At 40.8% G+C, this 25,419-nt stretch overlaps 1 protein-coding gene across 3 annotated transcripts in view; it reads left to right on the forward strand.

Moving 5' to 3' along the window:
* cdc42bpb (CDC42 binding protein kinase beta (DMPK-like)) overlaps positions 1-25,419 on the forward strand; it is a 202,896-nt gene that overhangs the window by 124,760 nt on the left and 52,717 nt on the right. For all 3 annotated transcript variants that reach the window (XM_067991769.1, XM_067991767.1, XM_067991768.1), the window contains exons 8-15: positions 5,752-6,000; positions 9,099-9,178; positions 10,845-11,011; positions 11,386-11,505; positions 15,629-15,762; positions 17,768-18,010; positions 23,936-24,046; positions 24,385-24,629. In XM_067991769.1, coding sequence (XP_067847870.1) covers positions 5,752-6,000; positions 9,099-9,178; positions 10,845-11,011; positions 11,386-11,505; positions 15,629-15,762; positions 17,768-18,010; positions 23,936-24,046; positions 24,385-24,629 — 1,349 coding nt within the window. The remainder of the gene's footprint in view (positions 1-5,751; positions 6,001-9,098; positions 9,179-10,844; positions 11,012-11,385; positions 11,506-15,628; positions 15,763-17,767; positions 18,011-23,935; positions 24,047-24,384; positions 24,630-25,419) is intronic.

Raw genomic sequence — 25,419 nt, forward strand, 5'->3', positions numbered from 1 at the left:
CTGGCTCTAATTTTTAGGCTATGTCCCCTAGTCCTAGACTCCCCAACCAGCGGAAATAGTTTCTGTCTACCCTATCAGTTCCCCTTAATATCTTGAAAACTTCAATCAAATCACCCCATAATCTTCTAAATTTCAGGGAATACAACCCTAGTTTGTGTAATATCGCCTCGTAATTTAACCCTTGGAATCCAGGTATCATTCGAGGAAATCTACACTGCACTCCCACCAAGGCCAATATATCCTTCCTAAAATGCGGTGCCCAGAACTGAACACAGTACTCCAGGTGTGGTCTAACCAGGGCTTAGTATAGCTATGGCATAACTTCTACCCCCTTGTATTCTAGTCCTCTAGATATAAAGGCCAGCATTCTATTAGCCTTTTTGATTATTTTCTGTACCTGGCCATGACGTTTTAATCTATGTACATGGACACCTAAGTCTCTTTGGACCTCCACTTTTGGAGCTTTTCACTGTTCGGAGTTTTTCACCGTTTAGAAAGTACTCTGATCAATCCTTTTTAGGTCCAAAGTGGATCACCTCACGCTAGCCTACATTGAAATCCATTTGCTGCAGTTTTGCCCATTCACTTAATCCATTAATATCTCTCTAACTTTATGCTTCCAGCGACACTGCTTTCAATGCTGCCTATCTTTGTGTTATCGGCAAACTTGGATATGTGGCTCTCTAACCCGTCATCTAAGTCGTTAATAAATGTAGTGAATAGTTGAGGCCCCAACACAGATCCCTATGGGAGACCACTAGTCCCATCCTGCCAATTTGAGTACCTGCCCATTATCCCTACTCTCTGTCTCCTGCTGCTCAGCCAATTTCCTAAACAGGTCAATAATTTGCCCTCAATTCCATGAGCTCCAACTTTAGCTAACAGTCTCTTATGAGGGACTTTATCGAATGCCTTCTGGAAGTCCATATAAATAACATCCATAGACATTCCCCTGTCCACTACTTCAGTCACCTTCAAAAAATTCAATCAGGTTCGTCAGGCATGATCTATCCTTTACAAATCCATGATCTCTGATCAGCTCAAAATTTTCAAGGTGTTCAGTCACTCTATCCTTAATTATAGACTCTAGTAATTTTTCGACAACAGATGTTAGGCCATCTGGTCTATAATTCTCTGCTTTCCCTCGCTCACCTTTCTTAAATAGCAGAGTGACGTGTTCCTTTAGATTGGAAAATTGCACGATTCCTGAATCGAGAGAACTTTGGAAGATTATAGTTAGGGCATCTGCAATGTTCTCACCTACTTGCTTTAAAATCCTGGGATGGAAACCATCAGGTCTGGGGGATTTGTCACACTTTTTAGTGCCATTTTTTTCTTTATTACTTTTAATTTGCTTATGTTAATTATGATGAGCCCCATCCCTGATTCAAATTAGTTTCCTTGGGGTGTCCGCCATGCTATCCTCTTCCTCTACTGTAAGTACTGAGCAAAGCAATTATTTAACATGTCCATCATTTCCTTATTTTCATTTACAATATCACCATTATCAGTTTTTAAGGGATCCACATTGCTCTTGACCACCCTCTTTTTCCTAATATAATTGTAAACATTTTTTGTGTTGATTTTGAGATCCCTTACAAGTTTCTTTTCATATTGCTTTTTTGTAGCTCTTACTATCTGTTTTGTCACCCGTTGCTGTTCTTTGTATCTCTCCCAGTGGCCAAGATCTGTGCTTTTTTTTTCATTTTTATATGCTTTTTCTTTTAGTTTTATGTTGTCCCTTACCTCTTTTGTCATCCATGGCTGTTTTTTTTGGCAAATAGAGTTCTTGCCCCTTAGGGATATAAACTGGTTCTGTATCACATTAAATTCTTTTTTGAACATATCCCACTGATCTTCTGTCGTTTTACCCATTAACAGATTTGCCCAGTTTACTGTGGACAGTCTCTGTCTCATCCCATTGATGTGGAGATGGACTGGGGTTGACAATTGTAAACAATTTTACAACACCAAGTTATAGTCCAGCAATTTTATTTTAAATTCACAAGCTTTCGGAGGCTTCCTCCTTCGTCAGGTGAACGATGTGAAAATGAAATCCTCGAAATGAAATCGCATTTATAATTCACAGAACAATGCTTGGTGATTACAGACAGTTTTTTCAACTGCCCGTTGCCAAGGCAATCAGTGTGCAGACAGACAGGTGTTACCTGCCAGGTCTCAGAATATACAAATCACCAAAAAAAACAACAAACAAAAAAAAAACAGAGATAGAGAGGTAGAAACATAGAAAAGACAGCAACTGACCCGTTATATTAAAAACAGATAACATTTGTTCGCTGGTGGGGTAACGTGTAGTGTGACATGAACCCAAGATCCCGGTTGAGGCCGTCCTCATGGGTGCGGAACTTGGCTATCAATTTCTGCTCGACGATTTTGCGTTGTCGTGTGTCTCGAAGGCCGCCTTGGAGTACGCTGACCCGATGAATGTCCATGACTGCTGAAGTGTTCCCCGACTGGGAGGGAACCCTCCTGTTTGGCGATTGTTGCGCGGTGTCCGTTCATCCGTTGTCGCAGCGTCTGCATGGTCTCGCCAATGTACCATGCTCTGGGGCATCCTTTCCTGCAACGTATGAGGTAGACAACGTTGGCCGAGTCACAGGAGTATGAACCGTGCACCTGGTGGGTGGTGTCCTCTCGTGTGATGGTGGTATCTGTGTCGATGATCTGGCACGTCTTGCAGAGGTTACCGTGGCAGGGTTGTGTGGTGTCGTGGACGCTGTTCTCTTGAAAGCTAGGTAATTTGCTGCAAACGATGGTCTGTTTGAGGTTGGGTGGCTGTTTAAAGGCGAGTAGTGGAGGTGAGGGGATGGCCATAGCGAGGTGTTTGTCCTCATTGATTCCTTTAGTGATTCCTTGCCATGGGTCCATAGAAAGAAAATGTCGTCGATGTATCTGGTGTATAGTGTTGGTTGGAGGTCTTGTGCAGTGAAGAAGTCCTGCTCGAACTTGTGCATGAAAATGTTGGCGTATTGGGGTGCGAATTTGGTCCCCATGGCTGTTCCGTGTGTTTGGGTAAAGAACTGGTTATCGAAGGTGAAGACATTGTGATCGAGGATGAAGCGGATGAGTTGTAGGATGGCGTCCGGAGATTGGCTGGTGTTGGTGTTGAGTATTGATGCTGTCGCAGCGATGCCGTCATCGTGGGGGATACTGGTGTAGAGTGCCGAGACGTCCATCGTGGTGAGAAGTGTTCCTGGTTCAACTGGTCCGTGGGTACTGAGTTTTTGTAGGAAGTCTGTAGTGTCGCGACAGAAGCTGGGGGTTCCCTGTACGATGGGTTTCAGGATGCCCTCGATGTATCCAGAGAGGTTCTCACACAGGGTTCCGTTGCCTGATACGATGGGACGTCCGGGTGTGTTGGCTTTGTGTATCTTTGGGAGGCAGTAGAAGTCTCCCACGCGGGGAGTACGTGGGATGAGAGTGCGTAGGATGCTTTGAAGGTCTGGATCGAAGGTCTTGATCAGTTTGTTGAGCTGATGGGTGTGTTCTTTGGTCGGATCTTCATCTTCGATAACCAGTTCTTTACCCAAACACACGGAACAGCCATGGGGACCAAATTCGCACCCCAATACGCCAACATTTTCATGCACAAGTTCGAGCAGGACTTCTTCACTGCACAAGACCTCCAACCAACACTATACACCAGATACATCGACGACATTTTCTTTCTATGGACCCACGGCAAGGAATCACTAAAGAGACTACACGATAACATCAACAAGTTCCATCCCACCATCAAGCTCACCATGGACTACTCCTCAGAATCAGTTTCTTTCTTGGACACACGAATCTCCATCAAAGACGGGCACCTCAGCACCTCACTCTACCGCAAGCCCACTGACAACCTCACGATGCTCCACTTTTCCAGCTTCCACCCTAACCACGTCAAAGAGGCCATCCCCTATGGACAGGCCCTGCGAATACACAGGGTCTGCTCAGACGAGGAGGAACGCGATGGACACCTACAGACGCTGAAAGACGCCCTAGTAAGAACGGGATATGACGCTCGACTCATCAATCGACAGTTCCGACGGGCCACAGCAAAAAATCGCATAGACCTCCTCAGGAGACTAACACGGGACGCAACCAACAGAGTACCCTTTGTCGTCCAGTACTTCCCCGGAGCGGAGAAACTACGCCATGTTCTCCGCAGCCTTCAACATGTCATCAATGAGGACAAACACCTCGCTATGGCCATCCCCACACCTCCACTACTCGCCTTTAAACAGCCACCCAACCTCAAACAGACCATCGTTTGCAGCAAAATACCTAGCTTTCAAGAGAACAGCGTCCACGACACCACACAACCCTGCCACGGTAACCTCTGCAAGACGTGCCAGATCATCGACACCGATACCACCATCACACGAGAGGACACCACCCACCAGGTGCACGGTTCATACTCCTGTGACTCGGCCAATGTTGTCTACCTCATACGTTGCAGGAAAGGATGCCCCAGAGCATGGTACATTGGCGAGACCATGCAGACGCTGCGACAACGGATGAACGGACACCGCGCAACAATCGCCAAACAGGAGGGTTCCCTCCCAGTCGGGGAACACTTCAGCAGTCATGGACATTCATCCACCGACCTTCGGGTAAGCGTACTCCAAGGCGGCCTTCGAGACACACGACAACGCAAAATCGTCGAGCAGAAATTGATAGCCAAGTTCCGCACCCATGAGGACGGCCTCAACCGGGATCTTGGGTTCATGTCACGCTACACGTTACCCCACCAGCGAACAAATGTTATCTGTTTTTAATATAACGGGTCAGTTGCTGTCTTTTCTATGTTTCTACCTCTCTATCTCTTTTTTTTGTTTGTTGTTTTTTTTGGTGATTTGTATATTCTGAGACCTGGCAGGTAACACCTGTCTGTCTGCACACTGATTGCCTTGGCAACGGGCAGTTGAAAAAACTGTCTGTAATCACCAAGCATTGTTCTGTGAATTATAAATGCGATTTCATTTCGATGATTTCATTTTCACATCGTTCACCTGACGAAGGAGGAAGCCTCCGCAAGCTTGTGAATTTAAAATAAAATTGCTGGACTATAACTTGGTGTTGTAAAATTGTTTACAATCATCCCATTGAAGTCAGCCTTACCCTAAATTTAGAATCTTAGTACCTGTTACGGGTTTCTCTCTTTCAAATGCAACGTTGAACTCTATCATATGATCACTATCAGATATATGTTCACGCACCATTAGGCTGTTAACTAAATCTGGCTCATTACTCATTCATAAATCTAATATGAGCTGCCCCCTTGTTGATTCTAGGACATATTGTCGCAGAAATCTGTCCTGAACACACTCAAGAAATTCGCTACCTTTCTGACGAGCTCATCTGCTTATCCCAATCTATATGAAAGTTAAAATCCCCCATTAAAACCACTCTGCCTTTGCTACATGCCGGTCAAATGGTTACCATATGTTTTAATTGAAATTCTGGCAAAGCTATTTTTCTTTTGAGCGTACAATTAAGGGATTGTTCATTATATCCTATGCACCATTCTGATTGTTGCATAACTAGCTTTCTATTTATAAAAATGTGATGAAAATACGTAGTTCACAGAAAAATGTTTACTTTGCATCTACGTTAATTTCATTTTCAAAGAATCAACCTGTACAGATACAGCTCATCTTGACTTGTATATGTAAAAGGCGCTATTAATCTGCATTCGCTTGTACGATATTGTCAATGACATCTAGTTTGCATCTTGTTTGACAGGAACGGTTCCAGTTTCCATCTCATATCACTGATGTGTCCGATGAAGCCAAGGACTTGATACAGCGGTTAATCTGTAGTAGAGAACATCGCATTGGAAAAAATGGAATGGAAGATTTCAAAAAACATTCATTTTTTAAAGGGATCGATTGGGACAATATTAGAAATATTGAAGCACCTTATATTCCTGAAGTCAGCAGTCCAACAGACACTTCAAACTTCGATGTAGATGATGATATTCTCAAAAATCCAGTTAGTACTTCAGTTTTAGTGGACTACTATATTAAGTTTTGGGATGTAACAGCCTAGAGTTATCAGAATGTAGCACCCAATAGTGGCATTTGACTATTGATGAGACTTACATTTGGTTCTTAGCAGTGCTTGTGTGCTATTTCACAGAACTCCCATCTTTGCTCCAACTTTTTCTCCTGTCTTCCTCTTTGTGAATGGTGTTTTACTTCTAAAATTCAAACAGCAAGAAGAGTCTGGCAAGCCACAGGCTTCTGCAACATTTGGCATAACCACTGCTTTGATAAACAATTCTGTCAGTCTTCTCTCCCTGTCGTGAAATAGCCCACTACTAGATGGTTCATCGAACAGTCTGGCCAAGACCTGTCTAAATTCATTGCAACTGCTGTAGCCTAATTTAGTTGTCAGGTGCAACCATGGATTTAAACCTATGACCATCTGGTAGTTTAGACAGTATTGTTATTGATAGATATCTAGTTATCCCATTGACTTTTCTCCCCAAAAATATCACGTCGATCTGTATACCACATAATATGCTTCCAATTATTTGAAATGTGTGTGATGCAACTAATATTTGAATAAGTGGAAACTCTAATCTTCTGGAATGATTCCTGTAAAATGAAAAATCTTGGTATAGCTATTGTATGTGGATCTGATCCTTGTGTTTTTCAGAAACAATTCATGCTTACTCCTTTAATTGGTCAGAAATGCAATTTTTGAAGCAAAATCTGATTGCACAATACTCAAAAAATAATTTTATAGTATGAGATTCAGAAATGAAGGCTAGTTGGAAACAAGATAAGTAGAAATGGAAAGTAATCCTATTCATTATTAAATGAAATTTTCCTTGTCTTTGATTGTTACACAGCACTCTGTCACAATCATTTACAAAGTATAGCTCACAGTATATCCAATATGTAATTTAACCATATACATAAATCTTTGTCACTTTGTACTGCATTAGTGCTAAAAACATTTCCTTTTTTAAAAAAAAAAGCCAGGATCATGAGACAGCATTGGAAATTCTAACCAATGAGAGATCTCCTTCTTAATTTCATAAATCAGTGCTAATTTTGGGAACAGGGATCGCACAGTCAAAAGTAATTGAACTGAAGCGATGCCTATGTTCCACGGCTGGAGACCAACCTTCTATTGTTGCTAGTCATAAGTAATATGGAGATCTCCCTTCTTGTGGCCTTTTCCTCCCCCCCCCCCCCCCACCTCCCACCCCCAACAAAAATTACTTCTAAATTCCCAGAGGAAATGTATCAACAGTACTTCCATATCTCCAGCAATTGAAAGCTCAGTCTCCCCTTTAAACTTCACAATAAATCTGGCCACCCTCCTGTTTTTGTTCCTTTAGTCAGGGAAGCATGTAGCTGACAGGACTTTCAGCTCTGATTTATCTTGGGAGCGAATCTGTTCATAATTCAGGTGTACTTTACCAGTTTAGCAAGAAACGGCAGATTGGCATTAATTTTGAATTACACAAGGGGGCAGAGATTCAAACATGTGAAAGGCAAATTTAAGACATCACAAAGAAAAATCAATGCATACATTAGAATTCTGGGTAGAATAATGGAGGCAAAAGTTGTAAAATCTTTTAAGAAACATTTGTGTGCTGTGATATGAGGGAAGGGGGGGACTTTAGGTTATTTCCAGATGGATGAGCAGCGATTGACCAGAGAGCTTTCTCATCCATATCCATCTAGTGAATTCAACATTATTCCTGGCCATCAAATCCACTAGTTTCCTTCTCCATTGAATTTCAGGATTATTCCAGATTGGTTGTGGAAAATGAATTCTGGAATTGGAATTCTATAAAATCTACTGCTTTCTCAATATCTTGCAAGCTTAAAAGTTGGGTTCCCCTCAGTTTGTAAAGGATTTTTAGCTTAGAGCAAGGAATAGACGTGTGGAGGGTTTTAGCCAACTTCTGTTTATTAGTATCTTGTTCATTGTGTGTTTTTACTGAACAGTGGGACCAATCTGTGCTTGAACTGACCAGACCTAACGGGCCTGTCCTGCAGCAGTAATCCTACTGTTCTAATGGGTTTTAAGATGGAAAACTTAATTAATTTTCTATTTCTATTTTCTATTTAGACAAGTTGGGTGATTGGGTGAGTGGGCAAGAACATGGCAGATGCAGTATAACGTGGATAAATATGAGGTTATCCACTTTGGTTGTAAAAACAGAAAGGCAGATTATTATCTGAATGATGATAGATTGGGAAAAGGGGAGGTGCAACGAGACCTGGGTGTCCTTGTACACCAGTCGCTGAAAGCAAGCATTCAGGTACAGCAAGCAGTTAGGAAGGCGAATGGTATGTTGGCCTTCATTGTAAGAAGATTTGAGTACAAGAACAGGGATGTCTTACTGCAGTTATACAGGGCCTTGGTGAGACCACATCTGGAGTAATGTGTGCAGTTTTGGTCTCCTTATCTGAGGAAGGATGTCCTTGCCATAGAGGGAGTGCAACAAAGGTTTACCAGACTGATTCCTGGGATGGCAGGACTGACGTATGAGGAGAGATTGGGTCGACTAGGCCTATATTCACTAGAATTTAGAAGAATGAGAGGTGATCTCATCAAAACATATAAAATTCTAACAGGACTAGACAGACTAGATGCAGGGAGGATGTTCCCGATGGCTGGGGAATCCAGAACCAGGGGTCACAGTCTCAGGTTATGGGGTATGCCATTTAGAACTGAGATGAGGAGAAATTTCTTCACTCAGAGGGTGGTGAACCTGTGGAATTCTCTACCACAGAAGGCAGTGAAGGTCAAGTTATTAGATATATTCAAGAAGGAGATTGATATATTTCTTCATGCTAAAGGGATCAAGGGATATGGGGAGAAAGTGGGAACAGGGTACCGAGTTAGACGATCAGCCATGATCATTTTGAATGGCGGAGCAGGCCCAAAGGGCCAAATGGCCTACTCTCACTCCTATTTTATATGTTTCTATTTTTATCTCTACACTTCAATTAACTTTGCTGTTTTATAACTACAGTGTTGAGAGTTTAAGTCAGCATTATTTCACAATTTTTGGATTAAAAAAAACCTTAATTTTTACTTCTAAATGCTTTTCATTATCCTAGGAATTGGTGCCTCCAGCTACTCACACTGCTTTTTCTGGACTGCACCTGCCATTTGTAGGCTTCACATTTACCACCAGCAGGTAGAGCAATTCAAACACTTTCTATAAATGCTATATTTGTTTTTTGTTTAAGTGCATGTAATAAATAATTCACTATTATAACAGGTGGATCATACTGTATTTATTGACTTGTGAAAAACAGCTTAAAAAGTCTTTGGTTTATTTCTCATCCAAATTATTATTTGTAATGTCTACAATTAAAACAAGCAACACCTTATTTTAAGCGTGCCCCATTTAATCTAGTGTAAATTGTACCATGCAAGTTACTCACTTAGAAGACTTAGACATTAGCATCAAATGGCATAAGCCTAAACACCAATTTTTATTGTAAGGAATTTCTTAGCATAGTTGGTTTTCTTTGTTAATGAAGGATATAACTTTTGGGGGCTTTATCCACCAATTTTCCCCCTCCCTCCTTTTGAATGGCAGTGACTTTTTGCTTGGGTCAGGATTCCATGAGTGCCAGACACTCCAGTATCTCATCCAAGTGGTCATACTTGATGCGTGAGACTACTTGACCAAAGAGGAGCACCATAGGTGAGCGTGACTCTGTCCTTACTCAGTGTCCACGCATGCACTTTGAGCAGGGATTGCAATCATGTGCAGGAGCTTGGCTGATTTTCCTTCTCCCTAGCCCAAAGGTACTGGAGCCAACTGCAGTACCCCACTGAAACCCCAGCTATGATCAGCTTACTCGGTTTAGGCCAGGAATCAAACCTGGATCTTCCTTGTCTGCCTGGCTCAGCTGCTCACTGGTTTAACATGTTGAGTATAGGGTGTGTTCTTGTATAATTTAACACAAGTTGATTACCTTCATTTATTTAACATTTGACTTCTTTAAATTGAAACTAACTAAGCTGTTAATAAGAATTTGCATCAGCTAGATTATTCAAACTGTCAAATACACATTTTTGCAACTATGCACTGTGCTAATATCTTCAGATAAATGAGGTTTGGTGAAAAATGACTTTTTTCACACCTAGTAGTAAACTGCACAACAAATGAGTGGCAAAATTTTAAATATATTAGTTTGGCCAAGTCATCAGACCTGAAAAATTTCTGAATCAGAATTTGATCAGTATAGTTATATGACCAAACATGTACAGTTCATTTTCAAGCAACCTTGGCACAATGGTAGCATTCTTACTCTGAGTCAGAAGGTCATTGATTCAACCCCTATTCCAGAGACTTGAGCACATAATCTAGGCTAACACTTCAGTGCAGTAGCGAGGGAGTGCTGCACTGTGGGAGGTGCTGTTTTTCGGATGAGGCATTAAACCATGGTCCTCTCTATCTGCCCCCTCAAGTGGATGTAAAAGATCCCGTGGCACTATTCTAAGAAAAGTGTGGGGGGAGGTTCTCCCAGTTTCCTGGCTAACATGTATCCCTCAACCGACATCACTAAAGCAGATTATCTGGTCATTTTTCTCGGCGATGTTTGCGAGATCTTTCTGGGCACAAATTGACTGCCACATTTCCCTACATTACAATAGTGACTACACTTCAAAAGTGAAGCGCTTTGGGACATGCTGAGGTGAAAAACATTGAATTCCAACTCTATCTGTCTATGTAGGGTTGCATGACCACTTTAATTGAATAATCAGTTAATGCTTAATCAAGTTGTCTGATGATTAGCTCTTATGTCTTATGTTCTTTTAGCAGTGAGTAATGTGATTTGTTGTTTCAGTCCTTTGTCAGACAGAACTTCCTTGAAAAATGTCATGCAATCAGATTCAATTGACGAGGATGCAGATGTACGAATAGACTTGGAAAACAGTTTGCAAATAGAGGCTTATGAGAGGCGAATCCACAGGCTTGAACAAGAAAAACTAGAACTAACCAGGAAACTGCAAGGTAACTTTGAGATTTAAATAACAGAAAAAGCATGGAGCAATACAGCAGATCAGTCAACATCTGTGAAGGGAAAGGCAAGTTAATGTTTTGGATATGTACCAGTCATCAGAACTGAAATATAACACACAAACCTAAAATAGAAAACTAAAAGATTAGGTTTCAGTTCTAAAGAAGCAACCTGTCTTTTCTCTTTACAGATGCTGATTGATCCGTTTATTTCTAGCATTTTCTGTTTTTATTTCAGATTTTCCAGCATTTGTGATTTGTTTCTTAAACTTCTTAAACTTCAAGAGATTACTAGATTGCTGCTGATTTGTAGTCTTCATTCTTTATAATTCCTGATTTAGTTTCATATACTTGGACTCTTGTTTTAGAATCTGCACAGGCGGTACAGTCACTTCATAGTTCAACACGTGGAATGGGAACTGGCAGCAGAGATAAGGAAATCAAGAAGTTAAATGAGGAAATGGAAAAATTGAGAAAGAAGTTAGCAGGTACATTTATTATTTATTGTGATATTTTGGCTTCTTATACTTGTACCACAACTTTTTGGGTAGATTTATTTGTACTTGTTCTGTCCCTAAAAAAGGTGATTGTGCTTAACCTGTCAGCCTATTGTCTTTACATCAGTATATTTTGAATTGATAGAGGCTGCTATTAACTCTCAAATTATCCATCATTTTGAAAGTCCTGCCCTAGTCATTGATCACCAACATAGTTTTCAGCATAGCTGTTCCTCTTGTCCATGTTACATTCCTCCTGAACTTTACTCTTAACCGCTTTGGATCATCCACCATTGTCTTGATCTTCAAGGCCTTCAACAAGGCAGTGTGCACGTCTAAACAATTTAATATCATCCCACCAGAGCCATGTTCATGACTATCTTTTTTTTGATCCCTCTATCTGTGCTGCAGTTGACGGCTCATGCTCTGACTCATTTTACATGAGCTCTGGGTCTCTTTTCTCTCTTTTCCTTCTTCGTATCAATAATTCCACTTGCCATTCAACCCTATCCAATCTTTTATTGGTCATTCTACCTTACATTTATCAACTAACTTCCAATTACGAGCTTACTGCCTACAATCCTATCATAGTGCAATGGTTGAATAACTACATTTCGATCACCTCCATGCCCTTCAATGAGGCAATGAAAATCTTATTTCTGTCACTTCTTCAAAGACATAGTTTTATCATGTCTTGTTATTTGAACCAAAAGCTACCATTTCTGACCTTAAATGAGTTGATCCTTGGTCCTTCAGCTATCTGCATTCTTAGCCTCACTGACTTCACAATCTCAAATGGAACTCCCACACCACCTCCTTTGCTAAAGCTGCCTTTAAGAAGCATGATGTGGAGATGCCGGTGATGGACTGGGGTTGACAATTGTAAACAATTTTACAACACCAAGTTATAGTCCAGCAATTCTATTTTAAATTCACAAGCTTTCGGAGGCTTCCTCCTTCTTCAGGTGAACGATGTCGAAAAACGATTTTCGACATCGTTCACCTGAGGAAGGAGGAAGTCTCCGAAAGCTTGTGAATTTAAAATAAAATTGCTGGACTATAACTTGGTGTTGTAAAATTGTTTACAATTTAAGAAGCATAGTTTCCTCTTTTGTGCTAAGCACGTCTTTCTCAGAAACTCTTAATTCTCATTGATATTATGGCCAATGTTATGAACATTCCTCCTGTTTTTTTTCCTAAGCTGCAAAGTTATCATCCTACATGATTTTCTTTCGTCCTTCCTACCATATTTGTCCCTAGTATATTGAAATCAAAACTCAGCAGACAGTCTCCTACTCTTTAGAGATCCTCGGAAGGAATAACTTATCGGTCCTATAATATTTTTAAAATGCAGAATTGCCACCAATAATCACTACTTTCTGATTTATCCCATTTTCTCTGACTTTTTTTTCAACCTTGCAGGTGTCCTGTACTGTAGACTTTGGCCATTTACCTTGATTGCTCATTTAAAAAAAAAATCTTAATGAGTTTAATAACTAGATAGAATCCCCATTTTGGATATGTGCTCATCAACCAATACACGAGTTTTGGGTTATGACTCAATTCTGGACCTGTTAGTTACTCAACTAATAACTTTCCAGACTTTCAAAGTCCATCTCCTCTATAGTCTACTATACATTTCGTTTGGAAAAGTCTGAGTCAGTTTGCATTAGCAGCAGCAAGGGTCGACAAACTTGAGTCCAAGGCACCGAGGAAGCCTTTTAAATTCCTTTGTGGTGCATTCTTTCGCGATTATCCAAGTACAGGAAACTTGCTTTAATTGGAATCCAAGAAGTTAATTTTCAGGCCAGGAAATATTTTTCAAAGATAGCTATGTATCCAATAGATTGGACAAATTTTATCCACCAAGTAGTGAGTTAGATTCAAGCTTTGTTCAGGACTGCTTAAGCCCGTTTAAGGCATAAAACATTATAACAAAGATGACGGCTAACTTTGAAATTGCTTTAGAGTTTTGCCAATATTCTTGAGATGGGGTTAAGCTCCAGTGCCCAGGACACACCTGGTTGATACACATTTGCATCTCTTAGGTTTTCCTCTGGAGCTCCCCAAGTTCACTTATATGAAGGAAACAACTGCTCTTTAAGAATCGATACCTGAAAGTTATCCCATTAATCCCATGAGTGACAGACCATCAATCCCTGAGGACAAAATACATTTTATTTAGGAGTCAGAGTCTCGTGTTTATTTGAATGATCTGCAACAAGATAATCTTTCTGCTGTAACCTATAACCAGTGACTATCTGCATTTCTCATCTAATGACCGGTAAAGGGGAAATTCTAGGACCTCTTGAAGACAGAAGAGTTTACTGCCAGATTTAAACATATGAAAAGTGGCTCACAAATGTCTCGCATTCAAGTGAATAGTTTTGTCTTCCCAGAAACCTTCTGTTTCTGAAGGTCATATTTCACTACCAAGTTAGAGAGCAAGCTTTATTAGGCTAGTTAAAGATCTTTTGCTAATTTTTAGCTTCCAAATGACAATTGATTACTGATCTGTCCATACTTTGCCTCTTAGGCAATCGATAGGTCAAGCTGTAGCTGACAAGAAATTTTATATGTACGTGGACCGTATACTCATGGGGCAAAAAAAAGTCACAGTAGTAGGAGATCCTGATGCAAGATACAAAGTCTACATAACACGTGTATTTGAGGAGAGATGTACAGGAAATTGCCCATTGATGTGGTGTATTCTGGTCAACCCATTTCTAGCATCCAATATGTCAATCGTCAGAGTTCCTTTTTAGAAAGCTTCATCTATACTGTGCCTCTCAGCACCGTCTTTGATCATCTATACACCCCTATATCAAAACATGGTTATCTATCAAGATTTAGTAAAAGCCATAACAATTTCAAGAAGTCAGTTTACTGAATCCAGTGCTGTCCCTTACACTTACTCTGTGAGAAATACTCAGAGTATGCTTCTTAATGTAGAAAGTCTAAATCAAGTCCATTTTGAACTGAACACACAACCCTACATTTTTAAATCAAGTTCATGGATTCTTTGGGGTTCATTTAATAGTTATTGCAACTTTCCATCCCCTTGTCAATAAAAATTCTGGAGGCGAGTACCTCCAGGTCCTGATGCATTAAAGGGGGCCTTTGATTGGGCCTTCTACTCCTTTTGAGCTTGTTTCATCTTGTATGTCTAAATTTCTTGTGCCTACGATATCTACGCATCAAGTCAATGAGCTTTATGCTCTCCTAGAAGAATTACCAAATGTTATTTGGCCTTTTAGTCAGGTCATTCCTGACTTTTATTTAGAAGTGTCTAAAAGTTCCATCTTTCTAAAGATTACAGTGCTGAAATACTTTTCCCCATTACCTTCTTGTAACATCAAGCACAGTTTTCATTGCACAGATGTCTTTAGACCTTTGGCATGCTTTGTCAATGGGGCTAAAAGTTTGTGTAAATTTGGAGAGTTATCTGTTTAATAAAGCTTTAACCTTAACTTCTCACCATATGCTTCTACCTAGGTTGAGGAATTTATATCTTAATGAGCTGGCAGATCGATAGCAACTAAATTAAGTGAAAGCTCTTTCCACTCAAACCATGGCCACTTTATAGGCCTATTTCAGAGCTGTTTTGGTCTCCCATTTGTAAAGTGGCTATGTGAACTAACCTTCACATTTTTGCTAATCACTGCTGCCTTAATTAATTTGTAATTGTATTAAAAACAAAATGGTACTGAAGCGGACTTTATTAAAGACTCATGGGATTCTACCATTGAATGTGATGCTTTTTTTTGCTTAATTAGTATTTTGAAGTTCAATATAATGCTGGTAAACTCTAACAAAAGAACAAAATTAATTTTCTAGGGATGCATATCATTGGATTATGAAGTAGACAAATTAATGCAATTGTTAACAAAACTGCATTCATTGTCCATAAAAATGCTGTTGTATATTTCTGCAGTGTACTTTTGGGAACAAAGATATATGAATTTGTAATATGTAGTTATCATGAAGATTTAAAGATGACACTAAGCACACAAAGTTACTAAAAAGGATATTTAGTTCTAGAGTTTACTGGAGCTTCCACTTCAAAGGTAATTTTCAGTTATAGCCAGTTGGGTTTTTTTAAATTTCTTTTTAGAATCTGATCGGTTAGAACATCAACTTGAAAATGCAGTGTCTCTCCGTCAAGATTTTGAGGAAACTACAAACAAAGTAAAAGCACTTGAAAAACAGATTAAAGCACTTAAACAAGAAAAAGAAGAAAATCACAAGGTACCCAAGTTAAATTGTTATTTTAACTATTACAAAAAAAACAGGCCATGGGAGGTTATGAGTGAAAAGTAGCATGATTGCAATCTGAAGTTTTTTAAAATTCATTCTTAGGATATGAGCCTCGCTAGCTCCTGAAGTCAGTAATGCTGTGGCGTTGCCCAAAGTGTTAAAATATTCCTATAGTGTCCTGATATAAAGGAAACACTGCAAATCCTTGAAATGTCATAAAAATATAAAATGCTTGAAATATGCAGCAGGTCAGTCAACATCTGTTAAATGTAAAGGCAGGTTATAAATATTTCAGATGTGCAAACTATAATGCCAATTATGATATACTCACTGACTAGATATTTTAGTGAAACATACGTATCCACCTTTAAATCACAAAATTTAATGTTCAAGTTGTTGGTGTGGGGGTTGCTACAAGGGCAAGAATCTTTGCATCAGGATATCAGTAAGCAAATTGTTTCTCGCTTTGTTGTCCATTGATGCATTTTAAACAAGACTATATAATGTGAGTAAAAGTAATGAGAAGATCTTATTGCATGTTACTGTTAGTGCTGATATCTCAATGTCCCCATAAATTGTCATTTTTTAAATTCCAGCTTTTTGTACTGAAAAAGCAGCCAACTAACATATTGGATCTCGTACCCAGAGAAAACCCAGTCTGGTGTCTTATGCACTGGGTCCATTCTTCAAGCAGTTTGCACTTTGTTGAGGGATCAGCATTCTTTTCAATCCTGCATGTTGATCCCAGGTTTCCAGTGCAATTTTAAAAAATCAGGACTTGATAAACTGAGGTTGACATCTGGGACCAGAATGGATGCAGATTCCCACTCAATATATTGCAGTGGTCTAGAAATGAGCCTGCCACATACATCACTCTAGTAAATCCAGGAGACATGATGTGATGAGTCTCCATGAGGCTGCTTTATCAATTGAATTGTTGTTCTTGCAAGCCATTAAGAATTTCTTAAGACATTGATTATGGTAGGGGTAGCATCTTATTTTTTCCCTTTTCTGCTATTTATTTGCCTCCAGAAGGCATTTACTCCATTTATGGTTTACACATGAGCCAGTCACCCTCCAGTTCCTCACCTAAGCTGCAATTCTTCATGTGCAATCATAGACTGAGGGTGCTGCCAGTCGACTCAGCCAAAGAGGGAGTCACAGCTAAGCTCAATCCTGTCCTCACCTAACATCCACATTTACACTTGCATTCAAGAGTGGAAACCCTAACTGATTCTCTAACCCAAGCGAACTGTAGTGCCCTTAATGCTACCATGACTCGGATCAAATAACTCGAGACAGACTGAAGATTGAACCTTTGATCTTCCTGGCCTGTGAGATTAGCTGCTCACTGCCTTAACTAGCTGATCCTTGGAGGAAAACCCTGGGAGGTAGTTTCAGATTGAAAGTATTTCTTCTCTTTCCGTCCTGTTCACCATTTTCCCGAACAGAGTCATTCACGTTTACTAAAGAACCTTTGAGGGACATGGACCAATTGCTTGGAACAAGCTAGTTATATATTAAATATGGTACACAACACTGGTTTTTCTTGAATATTTGTGTGACTGTTATAATGTTTTGATAATTTCAGTGGAGTACAGTTTTCTGACTATTGAAGTCTCTTGTATGTACTGCATACATAAGTCATATTTGTTCTAATACTGGCCTGTGAAAGCTTTTTAAATGTAGGTAAATTTATGCATTTTAGGGTTACTTTTATCTTGCCACCTTCACATTGGGATAAGTAATTTCAGATTTATGACTTCTGAGGGCATTAAAGACTAACGGCATTAAAAATTGACCACCCTGGGACTGGAACATTCACATTGCTGCTTTGTCATTGAGCTTAATGCAGCTGTCAGTGTAACTCAGTTTACTGCCAGTTTGAAATTGGTATCTAGCGTAATGGCAGCTTAAGTTGTAGGAAATTCTTAAATTCTGTAAATTTATCTTTTCTATTTTAATGTAATGTCTGTCTAACCTATAATTTTGATAGCAACTTGTTGAAACCCTTGAAAGACAAAAATCCCAAACCAAGGAATTGAAGGATGCACATCAGCAGAGGAAGATTGCAATGCAGGAATTCTCAGAACTCAATGAACGGATGGCAGAGTTGCGCTCGCAAAAACAGAAGTTGTCCCGAAATCTCCGTGACAAAGAAGAAGAGTTGGAAGTGGCTATGCAGAAGATTGACTCAATGCGTCAGGAAATCCGGAAAGCAGAGAGGAACAGAAAGGAGGTAAGTTACCAGCGAACGAAAAGAATATGTTTATAGTCCCAGTTTACAATAGATCTTAGAACTTGTATGTTTTGAAAAAATATTGGCCACAGCATAGCAAATAGTAATCCTATAAATTAACTTGGCACTTGTTAGAAACTATTTCTTAATCTTTAATCTGAAGAAATAAGTCCTAAAAAGAAACTTGCCTATTGACATAGACAAACTAGTTAGTGGGATAGGAAAGAGCAACAAAAGATGCATAGAAGCAGAAGGGGCATAGCAGTTGTAGAAATAATGAAGGGATAGAATGATAAGCGTGCTGATCATCATTATAAATTGCTTTCTATTTCAACTTGCCATGGCTTCAAGAGTAACTTGTCCCAGGCTGTTGGACAATTTGAATTCTTACCATTGATTTGTGCTAAGTGTGCAAAGCATTTAGTGCAAGTTTCTTCATCCTGGAAGCAATCTACTTTGTTTTAGTGCCAAATCAAAGAACTGAACACAGCAAAATTAATTATGTGAGGTTATTGGAGATGTTTGGCTGATTGGAACCGGAAAGAAAAGCAGCTGGCGCACAGAGATTCCCCCAGTTTCTCGGTGTCAGTTATGCTATCTATTTCTCACTGCAAGTTCCTCACAATCTGTTCCTTTCCATCTGACTATTGCTTCATTATTGCCACATTGTATCTGTTGAGCTACAGATCTTTTTTTCGCCCCTCTATCTCCACATGCCAGGAGAGGGAGAACTGCAACAGAAGAGATTTTTAAACTCTTCACTTATGTGGTCCTTGACAGACCAGCAGTGTCATAATTGAAGGCAATAGTAAGCAAATTTTTAAAGGACGCTTAAACTGCTGTAGAAAAATATCTATCTTAAAAATTTGAAACTCTGCAGTCCAACAGTCCTGATTCAAGATGCCTCAACTACCTCCATCATACATCTGTATTGATCGACAACTTCAAATACAAATGATAGGCCTCCCAATTCCAATTCAGTTGATTTGGATATATTTCTGAACTAACCATACATTTATTTTTCACAGTTTTCCTACCTTAATGTCACAATGTTAAGACCAACAATTGCTAAGTAATCGCCAATGTTTAGGATCTCTCCCACATCGCTGTCCCTTCTTAGAATTATAATTCAGACACTAATTATGAACAGAAAGTGAGATCATAAGTTAACAAAGATCGGTTTAACTCTGACCGAGCTCTCATTGGATCAATAAACTGTGTAGTACAAAAGAACTGTATTATTGGAAGCCAATGCAGATGGCGACATCAATGAGGCGTCGAATGTAAAGATGTTTACACAGCTAACAGTATTTAACTAAGTTTGATTTACATAAAGTCATTATTGGTTCTTTAGTTCCCTACAATTACGTAGGTTTTGCAATAAAGCAGTATTGTAACAAAACTGAAATTGTCCAAAGAGATAGATATGGATATATATATATATATATATATATATATATATCCAGCCTCTGAACTGTACTGTTTTTGAGTACTGCAGTTTAAATATTCAGATATTGAATCATTCCCTAGTTGGTTTCAGCTTGATGATTTAAAAAAAATTGTACTCCATGATCTTCAAAGATAGTCGTTCGTAATAAATTCCCAGATATTAAAATTGTGTGAGCTTTTGGAAATAAATCTCGAGCATAATTCAGTGGTGCCAGTCTTGGTGGAAACTGCTATTATATTTATTGTAACATCATGTTTTTCACCTTATGTTGGTGGATCTGGCATTTTAAGTGTAAAAGCACTAGTTTGGGGGAGAATGGAAGAGCAGAGGTACAGTTTGTGTGATGCCATTGCAGCCAATAGGCAGTGAACACTGGAGATAATGTTACCACGGTTTTACCTTTTGGACAAATAAGGAGAAATGAGAAAAAAGTGAGCTATGGATGAAAGAGGTGTGAGCTACTAAGTATACAGTTTTAATTATTTTTCTGATCTGTATAAACCTTAAGTTCAGCTCTTCATACACCCCGCAGGGTAGGATTTTTTTTGAGTATGAATATTTATAAAAGACAAGTGAGGGTATATTCTATTATCCTAGTAATGCATTTTGCAGCTCTAAATTCATCCTCTTTTTAAGGTGAATACAAAACAGATAGTACTTGACATGTGTAAAAGTAGTCTGACTATATCGAATCTGATGACATGAATATAAATTCCAAAAAGTGTAGGTCAGATGCTAAATCTGGAAAATATTTTTGATGTGTATGTGTGTGTATATATAATTTATATTTTCCCCCCTTGCTTTTCTTTCCCTGAAGGCATCAACTCCCGACCCTCTGGGTATGATTCGACACGCACCACACTCCCCATGCCCCGATTGATCACTCAAGTGGCAATTATTCATATGCGAGCTTTTATAGCGGTTATTAACTGGAGGGTTGGGGGGATATCATAGCTGAGCCTGATTCTGCCCTTGCCCACTTCCAGCAGGACCAGGTGCCCTGGCCAATTTATTTCTTCTACTTCCTTAATCCAGATGTGCTGCAGCCAATTGTAGTGCCTACTGCTCCCCTATTAAGAACTATTGACTTAATATTCCACAGAAGCACGTGGTTTTTTATTTACTGAATTGCTCTGCTTTGGCATGATCCAAGTTTGCTAAAATATTACTCTTGTTTTAATGCTTTCGCAATCTGAGTCATGCCGTTCATTGAAAGTGATTTTTCCTTCCCTTAAATTTAACTCGCCATTTCTTAGTGATCGTACTGGACTGTATTTAATTGATTAAGTCATTGATGCAGTTTTGTCATTTGGTAAACAACAAAAGCAGGTTATACATTTGAAATGTGAATAATGTTACCTAGGGATAAAACTACAGTGGTAAATCTTATTGTAAAGTGCGGCATAATTTATTGCAGATAATCTTTGAGCACTGAAACAGATTTCCACCCCCTCGGATATAAGAATAAAACCGGACGGACCACCCGGCATTGGACCACTAGGCACCGGACACGACAACGGCAAACCAAGCCCAGCCGACCCTGCAAGGTCCTCCTTACTAACATCTGGGGACTTGTGCCAAAATTGGGAGAGCTGTCCCACAGACTAGTCAAGCAACAGCCTGACATAGCCATACTCACAGAATCATACCTTTCAGCCAACGTCCCAGACTCTTCCATCACCATCCCTGGGTATGTCCTGTCCCACCGGCAGGACAGACCCACCAGAAGTGGCGGTACAGTGATATACAGTCAGGAGGGAGTGGCTCTGGGAGTCCTCAACATTGACTCTGGACCCTATGAAATCTCATGGCATCAGGTCAAACATGGGCAAGGAAACCTCCTGCTGATTACCACCTCCCGCCCTCCCTCAACTGATGAATCAGTGCTTCTCCATGTTGAGCACCACTTGGAGGAAGCACTGAGGGTAGCAAGGGCACAAAATGTACTCTGGGTGGGGGACTTCAATGTCCATCACCAAGAGTGGCTTGGTAGCACCACTACTGGCCGAGTCTTGAAGGACATAGCTGCTAGACTGGGCCTGCGGCAGGTGATGAGCGAACCAACACGAGGGAAAAACTTACTTTACCTCGTCCTCACCAATCTACCTGTTGCAAATGCATCTGTCCATGACCGTTTTGGTAGGAGTGACCACCGCACAGTCCTCGTGGAGATGAAGTCCCGGCTTCGCACTGAGGACACCATCCATTGTGTCGTGTGGCACTACCACCGTGCTAAATGGGATAGATTCAGACCAGATCTAGCAGCTCAAAACTGGGCATCCATGAGGCGCTGTGGGCCATCAGCAGCAGCAGAATTGTATTCCAGCACAATCTGTAACCTCATGGCCTGGCATATTCCTCACTCTACCATTACCAACAAGCCAGGGGATCAACCCTGGTTCAATGAGGAGTGTAGAACAGCATGCCAGGAGCAGCACCAGGCGTACCTAAAAATGAGGTGCCAACCTGGTGAAGCTACAACTCAGGACTGCATGCATGCTAAAGAGCGGAAGCAACATGCTATAGACAGAGCTAAGCGATTCCACAACCAACGGATCAGATCAAAGCTCTGCAGTCCTGCCACATCCAGTCGTGAATGGTGGTGGACAATTAAACAACTAACAGGAGGTGGAGGCTCTGCAAACATCCCCATCCTCAATGATGGTGGAGTCCAGCACGTGAGTGCAAAAGACAAGGCTGAAGCGTTTGCAACCATCTTCAGCCAGAAGTGCCGAGTGGATGATCCATCTCGGCCTCCTCCCGATATCCCCACCATCACAGAAGCCTGTCTTCAGCCAATTCGATTCACCCCACGTGATATCAAGAAACGGCTCAGTGCACTGGATACAGCAAAGGCTATGGGCCCCGACAACATCCCAGCTGTAGTGCTGAAGACTTGTGCTCCAGAACTAGCTGCACCTCTAGCCAAGCTGTTCCAGTAGAGCTACAACACTGGCATCTACCCGACAATGTGGAAAATTGCCTAGGTATGTCCTGTCCACAAAAAGCAGGACAAATCCAATCCGGCCAGTTACCGCCCCATCAGTCTACTCTCAATCATCAGCAAAGTGATGGAAGGTGTCGTCGACAGTGCTATCAAGCAGCACTTACTCACCAATAACCTGCTCACTGATGCTCAGTTTGGGTTTCGCCAGGACCACTCGGCTCCAGACCTCATTACAGCCTTGGTCCAAACATGGACAAAAGAGCTGAATTCCAGAGGTGAGGTGAGAGTGACTGCCCTTGACATCAAGGCAGCATTTGACCGAGTGTGGCACCAAGGAGCCCTAGTAAAACTGAAGTCAATGGGAATCGGGGGGAAAACTCTCATACCTAGCATAAAGGAAGATGGTAGTGGTTGTTGGAGGCCAATCATCTCAGCCCCAGGACATTGCTGCAGGAGTTCCTCAGGGCAGTGTCCTAGGCCCAACCATCTTCAGCTGCTTCATCAATGACCTTCCCTCCATCATAAGGTCAGAAATGGGGATGTTCGCTGATGATTGCACAGTGTTCAGTTCCATCCGCAACCCCTCAGATAATGAAGCAGTCCATACCCGCATGTAGCAAGACCTGGACGACATCCAGGCTTGGGCTGATAAGTGGCAAGTAACATTTGCGCCAGGCAATGACCATCTCCAACAAGAGAGAGTCTAACCACCTCCCCTTGACATTCAACGGCATTACCATCGCCGAATCCCCCACCATCAATATCCTGGGGATCACCATTGACCAGAAACTTAACTGGACCAGCCATATAAATACTGTGGCTACAAGAGCAGGTCAGAGGCTGGGTATTCTGCGGCGAGTAACTCACCTCCTGACTCCCCAAAGCTTTTCCACCATCTACAAGGCACAAGTCAGGAGTGTGATGGAATACTCTCCACTTGCTTGGATGAGTGCAGCTCCAACAACATTCAAGAAGCTCGACACCATCCAGGACAAAGCAGCCCACTTGATTGGCATCCCATCCACCACCCTAAACATTCACTCCCTTCACCACCGGCGCACTGTGGCTGCAGTGTGTCCCATCCACAGGATGTACTGCAGCAACTCGCCAAGGCTTCTTTGACAGCACCTCCCAAACCTGTGACCTCTACCACCTAGAAGGACAAGGGCAGCAGGCACACGGGAACAACACCACCTGCACGTTCCCCTCCAACTCACACACCATCCCGACTTGGAAATATATCGCCATTCCTTCATCGTCATTGGGTCAAAATCCTGGGGCTCCCTTCCTAACAGCACTGTGGGAGAACCTTCACCACACGGACTGCAGCGGTTCAAGCAGGCGGCTGATCACCACCTTCTCAAGGGCAATTAGGGATGGGCGATAAATGCTGGTCTCGCCAGCGCCACCCACATCCCATGAACGAATATTAAAAAAAATTACGTAGTGCTTTTTGTATACATTATATCAATTTTGTGATGGAAAAAGTGAAATATAGTACATGTGCAATGAGTGTTTTTTCCCCTAGCTGGAAGCTCAGTTGGAAGACTCAATAGCTGAAGCATCAAAGGAACGGAAGCTTCGAGAACACAGCGAGGCTTATTCCAAACAGCTGGAAAGTGAAGTGGAAGCATTAAAGGTCAGAATATTTGTAAACAATGTCCAAGTTTTATGAAAGTAAATTATGTTTTTTAAAAAAGAAAGAAAAATTGAGATGAAGTAGAGGATAATTATAAAACAACTCCCACCCCACAATGAATTGAAGAAGGTTTAATAATTCATCCTCACTTATTCAGATTCCATATCCAAATGAATATGCTGACATCCAAAAAAAGAGGAAAAGTATTGGGACAAGGTGTCTTTTAAAAGTTTGAGTTGAGACTAAGACTCTAGACCAGAGGAGATGTGTTCGAGATGGGGCTCAAAGATTTTTGTATGTTATAAGTAGTCTTAACTGTTTTCTTCCTGCATGCTCAGCTGAAGCAAGGAGGCCGGGCTGCTGGATCCAGCTTGCAGCACCAGCAAGAACTCTGCAAGGTAAAAGCAGAATTGGAGAAGAAGCTGGTTTTTTATGAGGAAGAACTGGTGAGGTGTGAAGCTGCTCACAGCACAGAAATTAAGAACCTTAAAAAGGAGATCCATGATTCAGATGCCCAACATTTAGCTCTGCAAAAGGATGTCATGATACTAAAGGACAAATTGGAGAAAGCCAAGAGAGACAGGTAAATAGCCAACGAAAGGCACTTAATCATAATTAATTACTAAGAGCTACTTGCCTTATTAGTTGCTTTAAATATAAGTGCACCACTTACAGCAACATTGCAAAAATGTTTGAAGCTTAAGAATTAAATTTGGGGAATAGGAGAAAAGCATACTTAAAAACAACCTTGATAAGGTTGGTGTTGGTAGAACAGTAAAATGCTGTACCATGAAATGATGGGACATGGATTTGAACCCACACTGGTATACCCCCAATCTCGTATGTTAATATGGGCAAGAGCACAGGTCAGGTGCTTCCCCGTGGCAAGGAAGAGATTCATTGTGGGGGGGGGGGGGGGGGGGGGTGCGGGTGCGGGGGTGCAGTTTATCCTTCAGTTGACCTTGACACAATTGGTATGTGCCGTGGAGAGCCCAGGGAATGAAGAGAAAATAACTAATCTGAAGGCATACCCATATTTAAACACATAGTTAGAGTAGAATGTTTTGTGACTTTATTTGATTTCTCATTGATAGTTGTTGCCACCCAGTTAGAATTATGCAACTTTGCTTTTAATTAGCACAGGCTGCTGTATTTGATTGATGCACACTAATTGCTCTCTTGATGATATGTTTGTTTCTATATTTTTAATATTTGTGTTGCACAACAAGTACATTTCACAATTCTAGAGGTGGTCAGGCTAAATAGAATGATGTACTTGTGTGAAATTTGGGCTTACAATGTTCAGGTGTATTGAGGAAAATGGGAAATGTTGAAACAACTTCTTGTTACCCAAGGATTTGATGCAAAAACAT

Source organism: Heptranchias perlo, chromosome 10 (genome assembly GCF_035084215.1).
Source record: "Heptranchias perlo isolate sHepPer1 chromosome 10, sHepPer1.hap1, whole genome shotgun sequence".
NCBI lineage: Eukaryota > Metazoa > Chordata > Chondrichthyes > Hexanchiformes > Hexanchidae > Heptranchias > Heptranchias perlo.